At 44.1% G+C, this 17454-nt stretch overlaps 1 protein-coding gene across 1 annotated transcript in view; it reads left to right on the forward strand.

Moving 5' to 3' along the window:
• Positions 1-695: 695 nt before the first annotated feature.
• The window catches only part of LOC144479377 (E3 ubiquitin/ISG15 ligase TRIM25-like), a 28921-nt gene continuing 12162 nt past the window's right edge, over positions 696-17454 (forward strand). The window contains exons 1-5 of the mRNA XM_078197997.1: positions 696-1256; positions 5039-5134; positions 11039-11272; positions 12579-12601; positions 14853-15001. Of these exons, the coding sequence (XP_078054123.1) occupies positions 696-1256; positions 5039-5134; positions 11039-11272; positions 12579-12601; positions 14853-15001 (1063 nt within the window). The remainder of the gene's footprint in view (positions 1257-5038; positions 5135-11038; positions 11273-12578; positions 12602-14852; positions 15002-17454) is intronic.

Consider the following 17454-nt stretch of genomic DNA (forward strand, 5'->3'; position numbering starts at 1 on the left):
CATACCTCCGCAGAGCCCAGAGCCAGATCCAGCGCCTTAGACCGCCATGGTACCACGTTACAACGCAGGGATATTTCACCTTGTGCAATTGCAATGATCACTTGAAAAGGATTAAGGTTCTTTTGGGATGTCTGTGTCTGTGAAACGCCTTCGGGCATTTTATTCATCAGAGGCGCTACATAAATGTAAGTTGCTGTTTCCCATTTGCGTCTCCTTATCTCAGATTATCATCCTTTCTGTAAATTAACTATTTCTGTTTTCTGCCCAATCTATTCCTCATTCTATTCCTCATGTATACCCCTTTTCCCTCGCTCTCTCTGTGATATCTTCCATTTCTGATCAAGGGCTATTTTTGAATTGTTTAAAGATCTGCTGCCAGTTCTGTTCAGTGTTTCTGCAGTTGCCGCGTCCACATCTGACAATCCGAACTTGCTTTGACAATAAAATGAATTACTTTTACAGAGATTCAGAAATCTGGTAAATTAGTGAATCTTTTGTTCTCTGATCCCAGGTATAATAATAGCCTGAGTTCAATATCCATCAGATTAGTCACGGAGTGCGGTTAACAGGTGCACTCACACACACCCTTACTTATACACAAGGGATCAAAGACTAGATGTTTTGCTGATCTATTTTTGTTGTCTTCTGTACAAATCGGAGTTAACACAACAGCGCTGAACACTTCTGACTTGAACATGGCTACCGGTTTAGCCCAGGAGGCTTTAGGGGAGGAATTAACTTGTGCTATTTGTCTGGAGATTTACACAGACCCGGTCATACTCGACTGTAAACACAGTTTCTGCCGCTCCTGCATTGAGGAGACCTGGGGCGATGTGGTTGTCCCTTATTCTTGTCCGGAATGTCGAGCAGAGTACAGCAACAGACCTGAACTGGAGAAGAACTTCAAACTGGCAAATATAGTTCAGAAATACCTGGCTTTGGGCCTTTCCCAGGACGCTGTCCTGTGTAACTACTGCACCGAGAAACTGCGACCAGCCGTGAAGACCTGCCTGAAATGTGAAGCTTCCATGTGTCCTGAACATCTGAGACATCACACCGAGAGCAGGGTGTTTAAAAACCATCTTCTTGTTGAACCCACTGCAGACCTGTCCGTGTGGAAATGCACAGAGCACCAGGAGCTGCTGAAGATTTACTGTAAGGATGACAAAGTGTGTGTGTGCACTCTCTGTACCCTCATCGGCAAACACAAGGACCATCGCTGTGGCAGCATCACTGAAGGGGAGAAGGAGCTGAGGGTAAGTGTGTCTATGTGACGGGGAGCTGTGAGAAAGATGGCACCTGCATCCATCCTTCTAATTTCCTGCTCTGTATCCCTCTAAAGTCTAATTAAATCAGTGTGAGTTGTGAAACTTGGCATTATACCGAGGCTATGATCAGTCCAGTGCAATGATTTATTATTGAATTAAAGAAGATATTGGTTATTTAATGGTAGCTCAGGTTACTTTTTTGTTTTTTTTATGTTTGATTTGTATTCTACTTCCGTTGATTACTTAGAGCCGGGTTGGGGGACAGGGTGATAACAATGAATTTGGGGGAAATTACAGCAGGGATGTTGAAATGTTGCAGACAGAATCACTGGCAGTCGCTCAGTACAGGGCGGCTCACATCGAATCTCTGCTGTAACTAAGCTGGTGTTAGCTTGAAGAATGTTCTATTCACTTAATCTGGGGCAGCACGGTGGCACAGTGGTAGCACTGCTGCCTCACAGCACCAGAGACCCGGGTTTGATTCCCAGCTTGAGTCTGTATGGAGTCTGCACGTTCTCCCCATGTCTGCGTGGGTTTCCTCCGGGTGCTCCGGCTCCTCCCACAATCCAAAGACGTGCTGGTTAGGTTAATGGGCCATGCTAAATTCTCCCTCAGTGTACCCGAACAGGCGCCAGAGTGTGGCGACTGGAGGATTTTCGAAGTAACTTCATTGTAGGGTTCATGTAAGCCTAAAGGGAAAATGCTGGAAAATGTCAGCAGGTCTGGCAGCCTCTGTAAGGAGACAAAAGAGCTGACGTTTCGAGTCCAGATGGCGCTTTGTCAATGTTCCAGCATCCGCAGTAATTTGCTTTTATTTAATGTAAGCCTATTTGTGACACTAATAAATAAACTTTAAAACTTTAATCACTGTTTTCAGGTTTTAGTAAGAGTTTTAACAACACCAGGTTAAAGTCCAACAGGTTTATTTGGTAGCAAATACCATTAGCTTTCGGAGCGCTGCTCCTTCGTCAGATGGAATGGAAATGTGCTCTCAAACAGGACACAGAGACACAACATCAAGTTACAGAATACTGATTAGAATGCGAATCCCTACAGCCAGCCAGATCTTAAAGATACAGACAATGTGTGTGGAGGGAGCATAGAACCGCCTTTGTTTGAATAATAAATATCGGTACAAACATTGATGCAAAAGGCGAATTAAGAAGGACATGCTGGAAATGTTCAGCAGGTCAGGCAGCATCTGTGCAGAAACACAGTCAATGTTTCAAGTCTGATCTCCAACATTTTCTGATTTTAAAAAATCTTTAATTAGCCGGCAGAAAATGACCCCGAGGCTCTTTAAGCGTGGGGAGGAGTATTGATGATAAAGTAACTCAACAGAGATTGGGACGGATGAGGTGAGGGTTTTGAGGAGCAGCTTTGATGGGGAAGGGAGATGGAGAGTGAGGCAAAGGGAAGTACTTTCAGGATGTGAGATCCAGGTGACAGCAGTTACAGTGTTCAATGAGGCGAAGAGGGATTGGAGAAGGGATCAGAGGAATGGAGTAGTGCTGGAGGATGTTATCCACTTTCATGTCGGCCTCAGAAACCTGAACACTCAGTAAAGATCTGAGTAAGAAAACAGGCGCCTTCGAAATGTGTCTGCATAAAAATCCATAAAGTGTGAGACAAGTGAAGAGGTCCTTGAAATTGCAACAACAAAAAGAACTCTGAAAAGTGACATCCGGAAAAGAAAATGACATTATCTCGGCCATTTGATCAGAGCTGAGAAACTACAGAGATGCCTAGTAGAGGGCAGAGTGGGGGAAAGCAGAAAGAGGATGGCATTGAGCGGGTTGCAGGCGAGATAAAGAATGCACAGTGGGATGTGTGAGGAAGGCACCAGATTGATGAGAATGGAACACCTTGCCAGACCTTGCGGTAGGGTTAGCTACAGACAGCAGCGGGATGGTACAGAGATAGAAAGACCATTAAGTGGAAGAGTTTTAAATGAGATTTCTGGATCAGAAGTGAGGAAAGGGCTATGGGATTGGATCAAGAGAGGTTTGGACAGGCTGGGGAGGGAGATGGAATGGCACACATTCGAAAAATTATAAGCTACTTTCTGTCAATAATGTTAACTGAGCTGCTTGTACACCCAACATGTTTCTGTGACAGCTGGGAGCTGAGGAAAGTACTTTCTCTCTGACTGCGATCTGAATCCTGGTTTGCCGGCTAACATTGGCGATTTTATCCTGGTTCATTTTCAGGTCAAAGTATTTCACCAGATCTCTCTGGCTAGTTTTACGCAGTGTCTCAATACTGAATTGCAGAGTGTTCACATGGTGCGAGTGTCCCGCAAGCCTTTCAAACCTGCAAAGATTGAAATCCAGAACAGAAAATCTGAGGCTGCTTCACAACCACTGCAGTACTTCCTGTTCCCTCTCCCACAAGCTGTGACATCCCTTCCTGGCTGTGGAAATTCGCTTCACGGTTGATCTTTCCTTATTGTTACAATCCTGTGTCAATATTAGTGGGAAATGTTTCTTGGAAATAAGATTTCATCTTTGAAGTGAACTGATCACCGAAAGGTGAGAGCAAAGTATTGCTGGGAATCTAAAACAAAAATAACTGAAATACTCAGCAGGTCTGGCAGCCTCTGTGGAGAGAGGGTTAATGTTTCAGTCCGGTGGGTCCAGGATGTCTGTAAATAGCCCAAAATATCCTCCAGACTGCATGGCAGAATATAAAACTAGCTTCACATTGTGCCGTGCCAATTATAACATCTCAAAATCCCTTCACACAATGAGTCACTTTTAGAAGTGCCATTCTGTCCCAGTGCTGCAATGAGATGGATCAGTTTGGTTTGATAGTATTGACTGAGGGAGAAATGTTGGCCATGGCATGAGTACACTTTGCTCTTTGAATGGTGCTGTGGGGTCTTGAATGTCCAACTCGAGGAGACTAAGGATAGCTTCAGTGACATTGTGAAATTCCCTCAGCGCCTGGTTGGTTCGAAGCTCCACCCAGAACTTTCAAACGCAGTGATGAAAGTGGTGTAATCAGAAGCAAGCTGAATTCACCTGTGTATTGACACCATGTCTGGCGTCTGATCCCATTCCTTACCAGCAGTTGTTTTTATGGAAGGGAATCTGGTGACTCTAAGAACTAGGCTGACAAGTCCACAGGTACTGAGGGGCACGTGGTCCTTCATTTCTGTGCAATTCAGGTGTTCTGAGATCCCCTAGCCTGTTTTCTTAAAGCACTTTAAATTACCCAACTGTGTCGCGATGCAGTTTTGATTCCTCCTATGGTTTTGGTAACATTTCCCCGTTTCACATTATTCTTTTGTTACCAAAACACAGTGCAAGAATAAAAGCATCTCACTTACAACCCATAATAATAACACTCACTGCTGAACTTAATATAATGATGTCATCAGCAAATCATTCAAAGAGCAAAGTGTTCTCATGCCATGGCCAACATTTCTCCCTCAGTCAATACTATCAAACCAAACTGATCCATCTCATTGCAGCACTGGGACAGAATGGCACTTCTAAAAGTGACTCATTGTGTGAAGAGATTTGAAGATGTTATAATTGGCATGGCACAATGTGAAGCAAGTTTTATATTCTGCCATGCAGTCTGGAGGATATTTTGGGCTATTTACAGACATCCTGGACCCACTGGACTGAAACATCAACCCTCTCTCCACAGAGGCTGCCAGACCTGCTGAGTATTTCAGTTCAATCTGAAAATGGCGACAGCATCCTTTGCACATAAATTTGACGTTCATAATGTTTTCAATGTCTCCAATGTTCCCTCTTTAGAATCACTTACAACATCAGCTGCTGAAAATCCGAAATAATGTTGAAGCCGTTCAATTAGCTCTAAGCGATCTTCACAAAGAGAAAAAGAATGCACAGGTAAGAGGAGCCTGTCAAACAGTGGGTATCACATTAGCATGGGTAAAGGATTCGTAGGTAACAGGAAGCAGCCAGTAGGGACAAATGGGTCTTTTCCAGGTTGGCGAGCTGTGACAGGTAGAGTGGCACAGGGATCAGGGAGTTACATCAATGATTTGGATAAAGCAGCCTAATGCATGGGAGCTAGATTTACTGATGACACCAAGATAGGTAAGACAGTAAGTTGTCACAAGGAGATAAGAAGTCTGCAAAGGGATAGACAGGTTAAGTGAGTGAGCAAAACATTTGGCAGGTGGAGAATAATGCGGGAAAATGTGAACTTGTCCACTTTGGCAGGAAGAATAGCAAGACAGAATATTATTTAAATGAGGACAGATTGTAGAACTCAGTGTACAGATCCGGGTGTCCTGATACATGAATCACAAAAAGTTATTAGCGGGTGCAGCAAGTGATTAGTGCAGCAAGGAAGGCAAAGGGAATGTTGGCATTTATTCTGAGGGGAATGTAGGAATGGTTTACAGAGCCTTGGTGAGACCACATCTGGAATATTTTGCAGTTTTAGTCTCCTTATTCAAAAAAAGTTATAATTGCTTTTGAAGCAGTTCAGAGAAAGTTCATTCGATTCATTCCTGGAATGAAGAAAGGTTAAGCAGGTTGAGCCTGTACCCATTGGAGTTTAGAAGAATGAGAGGTGATCTTAGTGAACCATATCAGATCCTGTGGGGATTTGATAGGGTGGATACTGGGTGGATGTTTCCACTTGTGTACTTATGGATGTTCCTTCCTTGGCCATCAAGTCCAGGGGTGAGACTTGAACCCGGAGCTTTTGGCTCAGAGGCAGTGATGCTAACTCACTGCACCACAAGACCTCCTAACTCCACTTTCCTGCCTGCCCCCAATAGCCTTTGACTCCCTTGATGATCAAAAACCTGTTGAACTCAACCTTGAATATATTCGATGACGCTCCCTCTAATGGCTTGGGTTGACAAGTTGCAAGTAACATTTGTGCCACACATGTGCCAGGCAATAGCCATCTCGAACGAGAGAGGATTTAACCTCTTGACATTCAATGGCGAGACCATTGCTGAATTCCCCACTATCAATATCTTGGGGGTTACCATTGACCAGAAACTGAACTGGACTGGCCATATAAATGTGGCTGCAAGAATAGGTCATAGACTGGAAATTCTGGAATGAGTAACTCTGACTTTCCAAAGCTTGTCTACTATCTACAAGGCACAGGTCAGGAGTGTGATGAAATACTTTCCACTTGCCTGGATGAGTGCAGCTCCAACACTCAAGAAGCTCACCACCACCCAGGACCAACCAGCTTGCTTGACTGCTACCCCTTCCATAAACATTCAATCTCTCCATCACTGATGAACAGTATCAGCCGTGTATGACATCTACAAGATGCACTGGAGGAACTCACCATAGTGCCTTAAGCAGCACTTTCCAAACCCTCAACCACTACTGTCTAGAAGGACAAGGGCAGCAGATACCTGGGAACACCACCAGCAAGAATTTTCCCTCCAAGTTATTCTCCATCCTGACTTGGAAATATATTGCTGATCCTTCACTGTCACTGGGTCAAAATCCTGGAATTCCCTCCCTAACAGTACTGTGGGTGTACCTACACCTCAGTGTCGAGCAGCACAGTGGCACAGCAGTTAGTACTGCTGCTTCACAGCTCCAGGGACTCGGGTTTGATTACCAGCTTGGGTCACTGTCTGTGCAGTCTGCATGTTCTCTTTGTGTCTGCATGGGTTTCCTCCAGGTGCTCCGGTTTCCTTCCACAGTCCAAAAGACATACTGGTTAGGTGCATTGGCCACGCTAATTTCTCCCTCAGCGTACCTGAACAGGCCCAGGGTGAGGCGACTAGGGGATTTTCACAGTAACTTCATTGCAGTGTTAATGTAAGCCTACTTGTGACTAATAATAAATAAATAAAAATAGGGAGCGCAGCAGTTCAAGAAGGCAGCCCACCATCACCTTCTCAATGACAAGTAGGATGGGTAATAAAAGCTGAGCCTAGCCAGCGACACCTCCATTCCATAAATTATTTTTTTTTAAACGATCCATTTATCCCAACTCTCTGCTTCATAATAACCAATCCTCTATTCACGCTGATATATCACCTCCAACATCCTGATTTCTTATCTTTTGCAGGAACTTTTAATGTGACCCCTTACCAAATGCCCCTTGGAAGTCCAAATGCACCACACCTACTGGTTCCCCTTTATTCACCCTGCTCCATTACATCATTAAGGAGCTCTAATAAATTTGTCAAGCATGAGTTCCCTTTCACAAATCCATGTTGTCTGATTGTATTATGATTTTCTAAATGTCCTTTTACTACAAGGCACCCTGTTACTAAGGCGTCACAATGGCACAGTGGTTAGCCCTGCTGCCTCACAGCACCAGGGACCTTGGTTCAATTCTGGACGAAGGTGACAGTTTGTGTGGAGTTTGCACATTCTCCCTGTATGTGCATGGGTCTTCTCCAAAGAAAGAACAAAGAAAATTACAGCGCAGAAACAGGCCCTTTGGCCCTCCAAGCCTGCACCGACCATGCTACCTGACTTAACTAAAACCCCCTACCCTTCTGGGGACCATATCCCTCTATTCCCATCCTATTCATGTATTTGTCAAGACGTCCCTCCGGGTGCTCTGGTTTCTGCCCATGGTCCAAAGACGTGCAGGTTAGGTGGACTGACCATGATAAATTGCCCCTTAATGTCAGGGGGATTAGCAGAGTAAATACGTGGGGTTACGGAGATAGGGCCTGGATGGGATTGTTGTTGGTGCAGGCTCAATGGGCTGAATGGCCTCCTCCTGCACTGCAGGGATTCTATGATACTTTTCCCGGTAGCACAGTGGTTAGCACTGCTGCTTCACAGCTCCAGGGACCTGGGTTTGATTCCCGGCTCGGGTCACTGTCTGTGCGGAGTTTGCACATTCTCCCCGTGTCTGCGTGGGTTTCCTCCGGGTGCTCCGGTTTCCTCCCACAGTCCAAAGATGTGCGGGTTAGGTTGATTGGCCAAGCTAAATTGCCCCTTAGTGTCCCGGGATGCGTAGAGGGATTAATGGGTAAATATGAGGGTTAGGGGGATTAGCAGGTAAATATGTATGGATACGGGGATAGGGCCTGGGTGGCATTGTTGTCGGTGCAGACTCGATGGGCCGAATGGCCTCTTTCTGCACTGTAGGGTTTCTATAGAACATAGAACAGTACAGCACAGAACAGGCCCTTCGGCCCACGTTGTTGTGCCGAGCTTTGTCTGAAACCCAAATCAAGCTATTTCCTCCCTATCATCCCGAAGTACTCCATGTGCCTATCCAATAGCTTCTTAAATGTTCCTAAAGTTTCTGACTCCACTATCACTGCAGGCAGTCCATTCCACACCCCAACCACTCTCTGAGTAAAAAACCTACCTCGGACATCCTTCCTATATCTCCCACCATGAACCCTATAGTTATGCCCCCTAGTTACCACTCCATTCACCCGAGGAAATAGTCTTTGAACGTTCACTCTATCTATCCCCCTCATCATCTTATAAACCTCTATCAAGTCTCCTCTCAACCTCCTCCGCTCCAAAGAGAAAAGCCCAAGTTCCCTCAACCTTTCCTCATAAGACCTACCCTCCAAACCAGGCAGCATCCTGGTAAATCTCCTTTGCACTCTTTCCAGTGTCTCCACATCCTTCTTAAAGTGAGGTGACCAGAACTGCACACAATATTCCAAATGTGGTCTCACCAAGGTCCTGTACAGTTGCAGCATAACCCCATGGCTCTTAAACTCAAACCCCGTGTTAATGAACGCCAACACACTATAGGCCTTCTTCACGGCTCTATCCACTTGAGTGGCAACCTTCAGAGATCTATGGATACGAACCCCAAGATCTTTCTGTTCCTCCACATTCTTCAGAACCCTACCTTTGACCCTGTAATCCACATTTAAATTTGTCCGACCAAAATGAATCACCTCGCATTTGTCAGGGTTAAACTCCATTTGCCATTTTTCAGCCCAGCTCTGCATCCTATCTATATCTCTTTGCAGCCTACAACAGCCCTCCATCTCATCCACTACTCCACCAATCTTGGTGTCATCAGCAAATTGACTGATCCACCCTTCAGCCCCCTCCTCCAAGTCATTTATAAAAATGACAAATAGCAGAGGACCAAGCACTGATCCCTGTGGCACTCCGCTGGTAACCGGTTTCCAGTCCGAAAAGTTTCCATCCACCACCACCCTCTGTCTTCTGTTAGATAGCCAGTTACCTATACAATCAGCCAAACTTCCCTCTATCCCACATTTCCTTACTTTCTTCATAAGCCGACCATGGGGGACTTTATCAAACGCCTTACTAAAATCCATGTATATGACATCAACTGCACTACCTTCATCTACATACTTAGTTACCTCCTCAAAAAATTCTATCAAATTTGTGAGGCAAGACTTGCCCTTCACAAATCCGTGCTGACAATCCCGGATTAAGCTGCATCTTTCTAAATGGTCGTAAATCCTATCCCTGAGGATCTTTTCCATCAACTTACCGACCACCGAAGTAAGACTAACCGGCCTATAATTACCAGGGTCATTTCTATTCCCTTTCTTAAACAGAGGAACCACATTCCCCACTCTCCAGTCCTCTGGCACCACCCCCGTGGACAGTGAGGACGCAAAGATCAATGCCAAAGGCTCTGCTATCTCATCCCTTGCCTCCCAAAGAATTCTAGGATATATTTCATCAGGCTCAGGGGACTTATCAACTTTCAGTTTATTCAAAATTGCTAGTACATCTTCCCTCCGAACATCTACTTCCTCCAGCCTATCAGCCTGTGACACCCTCTCTTCCTCAAAAACATGGCCCCTCTCCTTGGTGAACACCGAAGAAAAGTATTCATTCATCACCTCTCCTATCTCTTTTGACTTCATGCACAAATTCCCACTGCCGTCCTTGACCGGCCCCAACCTCACCCTGGTCATTCTTTTATTCCTCACCATAAGAGTAAAAAGCCTTGGGGTTTTCCTTGATCCGACCCGCCAAGGACTTCTCATGCCCCCTCCTAGCTCTCCTAAGTCCCTTTTTCAGCTCATTTCTTGCTAACTTGTAGCCCTCCATCGAGCCAACTGAACCTTGTTTTCTCAACCTTACATACGCTTCCTTCTTCCTCTTGACAAGACATTCCACCTCTTTTGTGAACCATGGTTCCCTCACTCTGCCATTTCCTCTCTGCCTGGCAGGGACATACCTATCAAGGACACGCAGTATTTGTTCCTTGAAAAAGTTCCACTTATCATTAGTGCCTTTCCCTGACAATTTTTGTTCCCATCCTATGCTTCCTAATTCCCGCCTGATTGCATCATAATTACCTCTCCCCCAATTGTAAACTATGCCCTGCCATATGGCCCTCTCCATTGCAATAACAAAAGACACCGAATTGTGGTCACTATCTCCAAAGTGCTCTCCCACAACCAAATCCAACACTTGGCCCGGTTCATTTCCCATTACCAAATCCAATGTGGCCCCACCTCTTGTCGGCTTATCCACATATTGTGTCAGGAACCCCTCCTGCACACACTGCACAAAAACTGCCCCATCCAAACTATTCGACCTATATCAATATTTGGAAAGTTAAAATGGTTCTATGGTTCTTAATAATGGATTCTAACATTTTCCCAATGATAGATGTTAGGTTAACTAGATGAAAGGGGAGAAACTGGTGTAAACTGTCTGTGTACTCAGTACCAGAACTTCGGGTGGGATCTGCCATGAGTAAACGGGAATTGTTGTCCCACAGGCAGGATTGCATGGCTTTGCTCACTGTGTCTCAATTTTGCAACAATGAGGTGACATGATCTGTGCTTGTTGCTGACAAAACTCCTTCTGCATCTTAAGAGCGTGAAAAAAATTGTACAGATGAAAATCAAAGCCAAATATGAAACACTGAGGAAGCATATTGATAAGGAGGAAAGGAGAATCCTGCGCTACCTGGAGAGTGAACAGAATCGCCTGACTACAGAGATCGATGTCCAGATCTGCAATCTGGAAAAGAAAGTGAAAGATTTTGAAAAATCTTTTACTGATCTCAATGACCTTCTCAAGCACAATGAAGATTTTGTCTTTATACAGGTAATGCTGCACCTTTCTCAATGTTGCCAGCAACAGAGTGTGTGCGCAGTCTTGGTCACCTAGACTGGCTTCAGATGGTACGTGTACAGTTCTGGAATGATCAGGATTTAAGGTTGAGCAGCTTGGATAGCTATCTAACTGAATTACTCAGGATTATGAACAGAATGGACAAAGTTTATTTTGGAAAATGATTCCCTGTGATGAAAGGTTTGATTCCTATGTGCCACGGGCATTAGGAAGTTAGCAGTAAGGTGGGAGTAAACGGGTCTGAGAAACAATGAGATGTATTTCTGGCAAGGAGGGACTGAGGAATAGCGTGAGGACTTAAGTAGGGGGACCGAATCCATCTTCAACCCTTTAAATTCCCATGTTCTATCAAAATTGACATTTCCAGGTTTGGGTTTTAAATTTTGATTTTCTAGGCTTGTTCTTCTTAAAGCAAAGAGTCTTAAGGAGAAATATATTGGAGATGTTCAAGGTCATGAGGGATTTTGATGGAATAAATAAGGAGAATTTCCATTGCCAGGAGATCTGGTAAACAGAACATTTAAGCTAATTGGCAAAAGAACCAGTGACAAGTGATTTTTTGAAGTAGTGAGTTGTGATCTGGAATGCAGCACCCGATAGGATTGTGGAAGCAGTTTCAATAGTAATCTTTGAAACAAAATTGGAAATACAAATTGGGCAAAACGTGTAGGCCTACAAGAGCAGGGAAAGGGAGTGGTACTATTTGGATAGATCTTATAAAAAGTCCGTAAATCTGAGATGGGCCAAAAGGCCTCCTTCGTTGCTGAATGATTCCATGATTCTTTAGGCATTTGGCATTTCAGCAACTAGCAGCTGGTGCAACCTCTGGAGTAAAGGGGCTGAATGGCTAAATGCAGGCTGTAACCTAGAGACGGAGGATAAATGGTATGTGGAAGGTGAACGCTGCTTCTCTGGCAGTTTTACCAAACACGCACAGTTACAGGAGATGGGAAGAATCTCTCGTGAGGTCAGGGAAATGATTTGTTTTGAGACTGCATGTTCATCAAAGAACAAAGAACAAAGAACAGTACAGCACAGGAAACAGGCCCTTCGGCCCTCCAAGCCTGTGCCACTCCTTGGTCCAACTAGACCAATCGTTTGTATCCCTCCATTCAGGAGCACAAATTTCTGTTTTTTGACATAAAATAAACAATAATAAAAGGTACAGTGAAAACTTTGGAACATGCAGTATTTGAATCACTGAACAGGATTTTTGATATAATAAAGTTGGCATTGATGCAGTTATTTACAATGTTTCCAATTTGTTATTTCATTACAGGGGCTAAATTCAATGGCGGACAGGTAAGAGACAAATATTTTACATAGTTCTCTGTAAAAATCCCTGCCCGCAGTAATATTTTAATGAATCCAAAATCTCATAAAAGTATGTGATTCTGTTTGATTAGTTTCTACTGTTTGTTATTAAATATTTCAAACATTTGCTGTTTGTGAGTCTGTAGTTGTGGCCCAGTGTTTTCACTACAATGGGAAGGTTCAATACTGACCCTAATCCTGTCCTTATACAAGTGTAATCTAATGGCCTTATGGTCAAGTAAGCTGTGTCCATTCATGTGTGCACTTTGGCTTCAGATCTGAACCCACCATTCCATTTCCAGTTCATTATTTTCCTCCCTCTTTATCCTCCCTCGACCCTTGACCCTTCCCTCCTTTCGTTTCTCCCCTCTCTAGCACTCTGCCTCACACATTCCTGCCCCACTTTCATACTCTTTGACATGCTGACTCTCTTGCTGCTGTTCCAGGCTTGACTGCCCCTTCGATAAGCACACAGCTTCTCTCTTATAGACCCTCACCCTCCAGCAGCCTGGCTGGGGGCTGATCCTGCCACACTCCTTCCTTTGCAACTTATCCTTTCCGCTGTCGATCCTGTGGACTCTGCCAGTGGTCCAGCTGTCACTGTCTCTCTTCAAACCTCCGTCCCAAATGTCCATTCACTCACACACAACACCCTTGTAATCCGTGAGGTTATTGTGGATGATTGCATCAACAGCACAACCTTGATGGAAACCTGGCTGACTCCAACTAAAACCTCCCCCACTATCTAAACCCTTCAGTAACTGCCTCGCCCAGACCATTGTGATGGCCGTGTGGTTCTTATAACCAAATCACACCTTGGTCTCTCTCTTCATTCCCCTAGCTTACTCCTCCTTTGAGCAACTCACCTTGTTACACCTCTCTTATCTCTCAGTTAAAATCCTGGTTCTCTACTCCCTGCCCAGGTAACAGACCAACTTTCTCCCGCTCACTGTTTCTACCTCTGAGTGACTTCTCATCCTTGGTGATGAGAACATCATCTCAGTTCATCATCATCTCTCTCCACTGAGTTCACTGCCCTCCTATCCTTGCTTAACCTTTTCCTGGATGTAAACTCCACAATCAATATTCCATTGTCTCTAAATTGTCAGACTGTTTAGCTGACATCTAGTACAGGGTGAGCAGGAATGTCAACCAATTAAATATTGGGAAGACTGAAGCCATTGTCTTCAGTCCCTGCCACAAACTCTATCCCTTTGCCACTGACTCCATCCCTGTCTCTGGAAACTGCCCAAGGCCAAACTAGACTGTTCTCAACCAGGGTATCATCCATCAGGGGGAGGTGATGGCCTAGTGGTATTATCACTGGACTATTAATCCAGAAACTCAGCTAATTTTCTTGGGACCCAGATGTCACCACTAAGAATGCCTATAACATCGCCTGACTTCATCCCAGCTATAGCTCCATGAAGATTATTATGTTCATCATGAAGGTTATTGTTATGTCTGGATGACTATTTTAATGCACTTCTCGCTGACGTCCCACAGTCATTGAATAGAAATCCAGAATCGTCATCGCACAGAAAAAGGCTATTCAGCCCATCGTGTCCATTCTGTCCCTCCTAAGGAGCAATTCCCTCTCATCCCTGCATATTATTCCTTTCATCCCTGCATATTATTCCTTTCCAGATACTTAGAAAACATGATTCTAAACTCTGCTTCTGGTGTCCTGACTTTCACCAAATCCCATTCATCCATCACTGCTGTGCTCGGCAACCTGTACTGGCTCCCATTTAAGCAATGGCTCCATTTTAAAATTCTCAAATCTCTTTATCGCTTCACCGTTCACTATCTCTGTAACCTCATGGCTTGATGGGTAACTCTGTCTCACTCAGTCAGAAGATTTAAGTGGGTTTAACTTTAACTTGAGAGAATTGAGTATATACAGTAATCCAAGATGACATTGCCAGTGCAGTCACAGAGGATCTATTGAAATAAAAACAGAAAATGCTGGATAATCTCAGCAGGACTGGCAGCATCTGTGGAGGGAGATACAGAGTTAATGCTTCAGGTTGATGACCTTTCATCCAATATCATTAGAGAGGATTTGGTTGTAATTGAATGGCTGTTTGTGGGAGCTTGCTGTGCACATACAGGTAGCCACGTTTCCTACATCATAACCATAATCACCCTTCAAAAGAATTTCATTAGTTTAAAGTGCTTTGGGACATCTTGAGGTCATGGCAGACTCGATATAAATGCATGTTCTTTTTTCTTGAAGGATGAAGGATGCATCTGAACCATTCAAAGCACAGGCTCCCGTCTCTGATGTGGGTATAGCTGTTGTGGAAAGGCTGGCAGAATGGGTCCAGCAGCAGTATGTGGCAGCACCCCAGCCAACCCTGGGCAGGAACTTCCTGGTCAGTATGTGTAAGTATCGATAGAAATGGATGCACATCTGGGTGAAGAGCACACAGTGCCAGTAACGTTCCCACCTTCTTCAGATATAAATAAAACACTGTTAGGGGTGTGTGTGTGTTTGTGTTTGTGTGTGTGTGTCTGTGTGTGCGCGCGAGTGTGTGTGTGTCAGGGGGCAGTTGAAGGGTTTAATAGGCTGAGATTAAGGGGTTCATGCTCCACATTAGAGCCCTATGTATCAGAGAATGTCTGAGGATTGATGCTGAGAGTAGTCGAGGCTTAAAATGACGAGAATGTACAATTCCCTTATCGTAACCGGATAACACAGCGCTCTCAATCTTAGGACTTAATGTTCATACCGGGTGTTCAAAGCAGTATTCTGTTCCCCACTGAATTCCAATAAGATAAACTGCTTACCACTCATTGGGATAAAAACTGCTTTCCACTCATTGGGATAAAAATGTTTCAGAGTTCAAAGATTTGATTCAGAGGTCATTTATGGCACAGAAAGAGGCCATTTGGCCCATCAAGTCAATGTCAGTTCTCAACAGCAATCCTGTCAATCCCACCCACATGCTTGATGCCTGTAACCCTGCAAGTTTACTTTATTGAAATACGCATCCAATTTATTTTTGAAATCATTGATTGTTTCCGCTTCCACCACCCTCACTGGTGCTGAGTTCTAGGTTGTTACCACTTGCTGTGTAAAAATGTTCTTCCTCATTTTCCCCAGCATCTCTTTCCAAGACCTTAAATCTGCACATCCCAGTCCTTGTACTATAAGATAACAGGAACAGTTTTTAACCTTGTACACCTCTATCAAATTTCCCTTCCTCCAAGGAGAATAACTCCAACTTTTCCAACCTAACCTTGTAACCAAAATCCCCCATCCCTGGAACCATTCTGGTAAATCTCTTCTGTACCCTCTCAATGACCATTACATCCCTCCTAAAGGGTGGTGACCAGAACTGGACACAATAGGTTGGAGCCTAACTGGAACTTTCTAAAAGTCCGACATAACCTCCTTGCTTTGGTATCTAATAGCTCTGTTTAAGAAGCACAAGGTCCCATATGTTATGCTATGCTAACTATTTCAGTATGTCCTGTCACCTTCAAAGATCAATGCACATGCACCATCAGGTCTGTCTGCTTCTGCACACTCTGTGCAATTAAGTCTACATTGTCTCTTCTTATCCCTTGTGCCAAAATGTGTCACCTCACACTTTGTGTTAAGTTCCGTCTGCTACTTGTTTGCTCATTCTGCTAGCCTATCTGGATCCTTGTATCATCTTCACTGTTTGCCACATCTCCAAGTTTGGTATCATCGACACATTTTGAAATTTTACTCTGTATTCCAAGGTTTAAGTCCCATTGGGAACACCATAAGACCATAAGACCATAAGACATAGGAGCGGAAGTAAGGCCATTCGGCCCATCGAGTCCACTCCACCATTCAATCATGGTTGATTTCAACTCCATTTACCCGCTCTCTCCCCATAGCCCTTAATTCCTCGAGAAATCAAGAATTTATCAATTTCTGTCTTGAAGACGCTCAACGTCTCGGCCTCCACAGCCCTCTGTGGCAATGAATTCCACAGACCCACCACTCTCTGGCTGAAGAAATTTCTCCTCATCTCTGTTCTAAAGTGACTCCCTTTCTGTCTACCATTCCCCACTCTGGGTTTAATGTAAATATATTATTCTATCATTAAGAACATAGGAACATAAGAACTAGGAGCAGGAGTAGGCCATTTGGCCCCTCAAGCCTGCTCCGCCATTCAATAAGATCATGGCTGATCTTTTCATGGACTCAGCTCCACTTTCCCGCCTGCTCACCATAATCCTTAATTCCTTTACTGTTCAAAAATCTATCTATCTCTACCCTAAAAACATTCAATGAGGTAGCCTCAACTGCTCCACTGGGCAGGGAATTCCACAGATTCACAACCCTTCTGATTCTAATTCTGATGTGAATTATCTCAAAGGATTTGTTCTACAGTATACAGAATTGCAGATGAGTGGGAGCTTTCTGTATGGCTAAAATTCCCCAGTCCAGGTAATATCCTTGTAAATCTGCTCTGTACCCTCTCTAGTGCAATCACATCCTTCCTGTAACATGGTGACCAGAACTGCATGCAGTACTTTAGCTGTAGTCTGACTAGTGTTTAGTTCCTTCTTGTCAATTCCTGTGTGAAGTATTGCGTGAGTTTTCCATTATGTTATATGATCTTCATCTTGTGTCTTGCAACAATGTTGTCTCACGGGAGATCTAAAAAACCTTGAGTGAACAGAGCTAAGCAGCTGGAGTATAACCCACTGTTTACAGTAGAACAGAATTGAAATGACAACAGGCAGAGGGTTGTGTGCGGGGAAACTGATTGAAAAAATATTTTGCTGATCAAGATTTCAATTTAAATCAGAAATCGAAGGAATAATCAAGAATTTTGAAATTTGGAATACCAACA

Source organism: Mustelus asterias, chromosome 26 (assembly GCF_964213995.1).
Source record: "Mustelus asterias chromosome 26, sMusAst1.hap1.1, whole genome shotgun sequence".
NCBI classification, from domain to species: domain Eukaryota; kingdom Metazoa; phylum Chordata; class Chondrichthyes; order Carcharhiniformes; family Triakidae; genus Mustelus; species Mustelus asterias.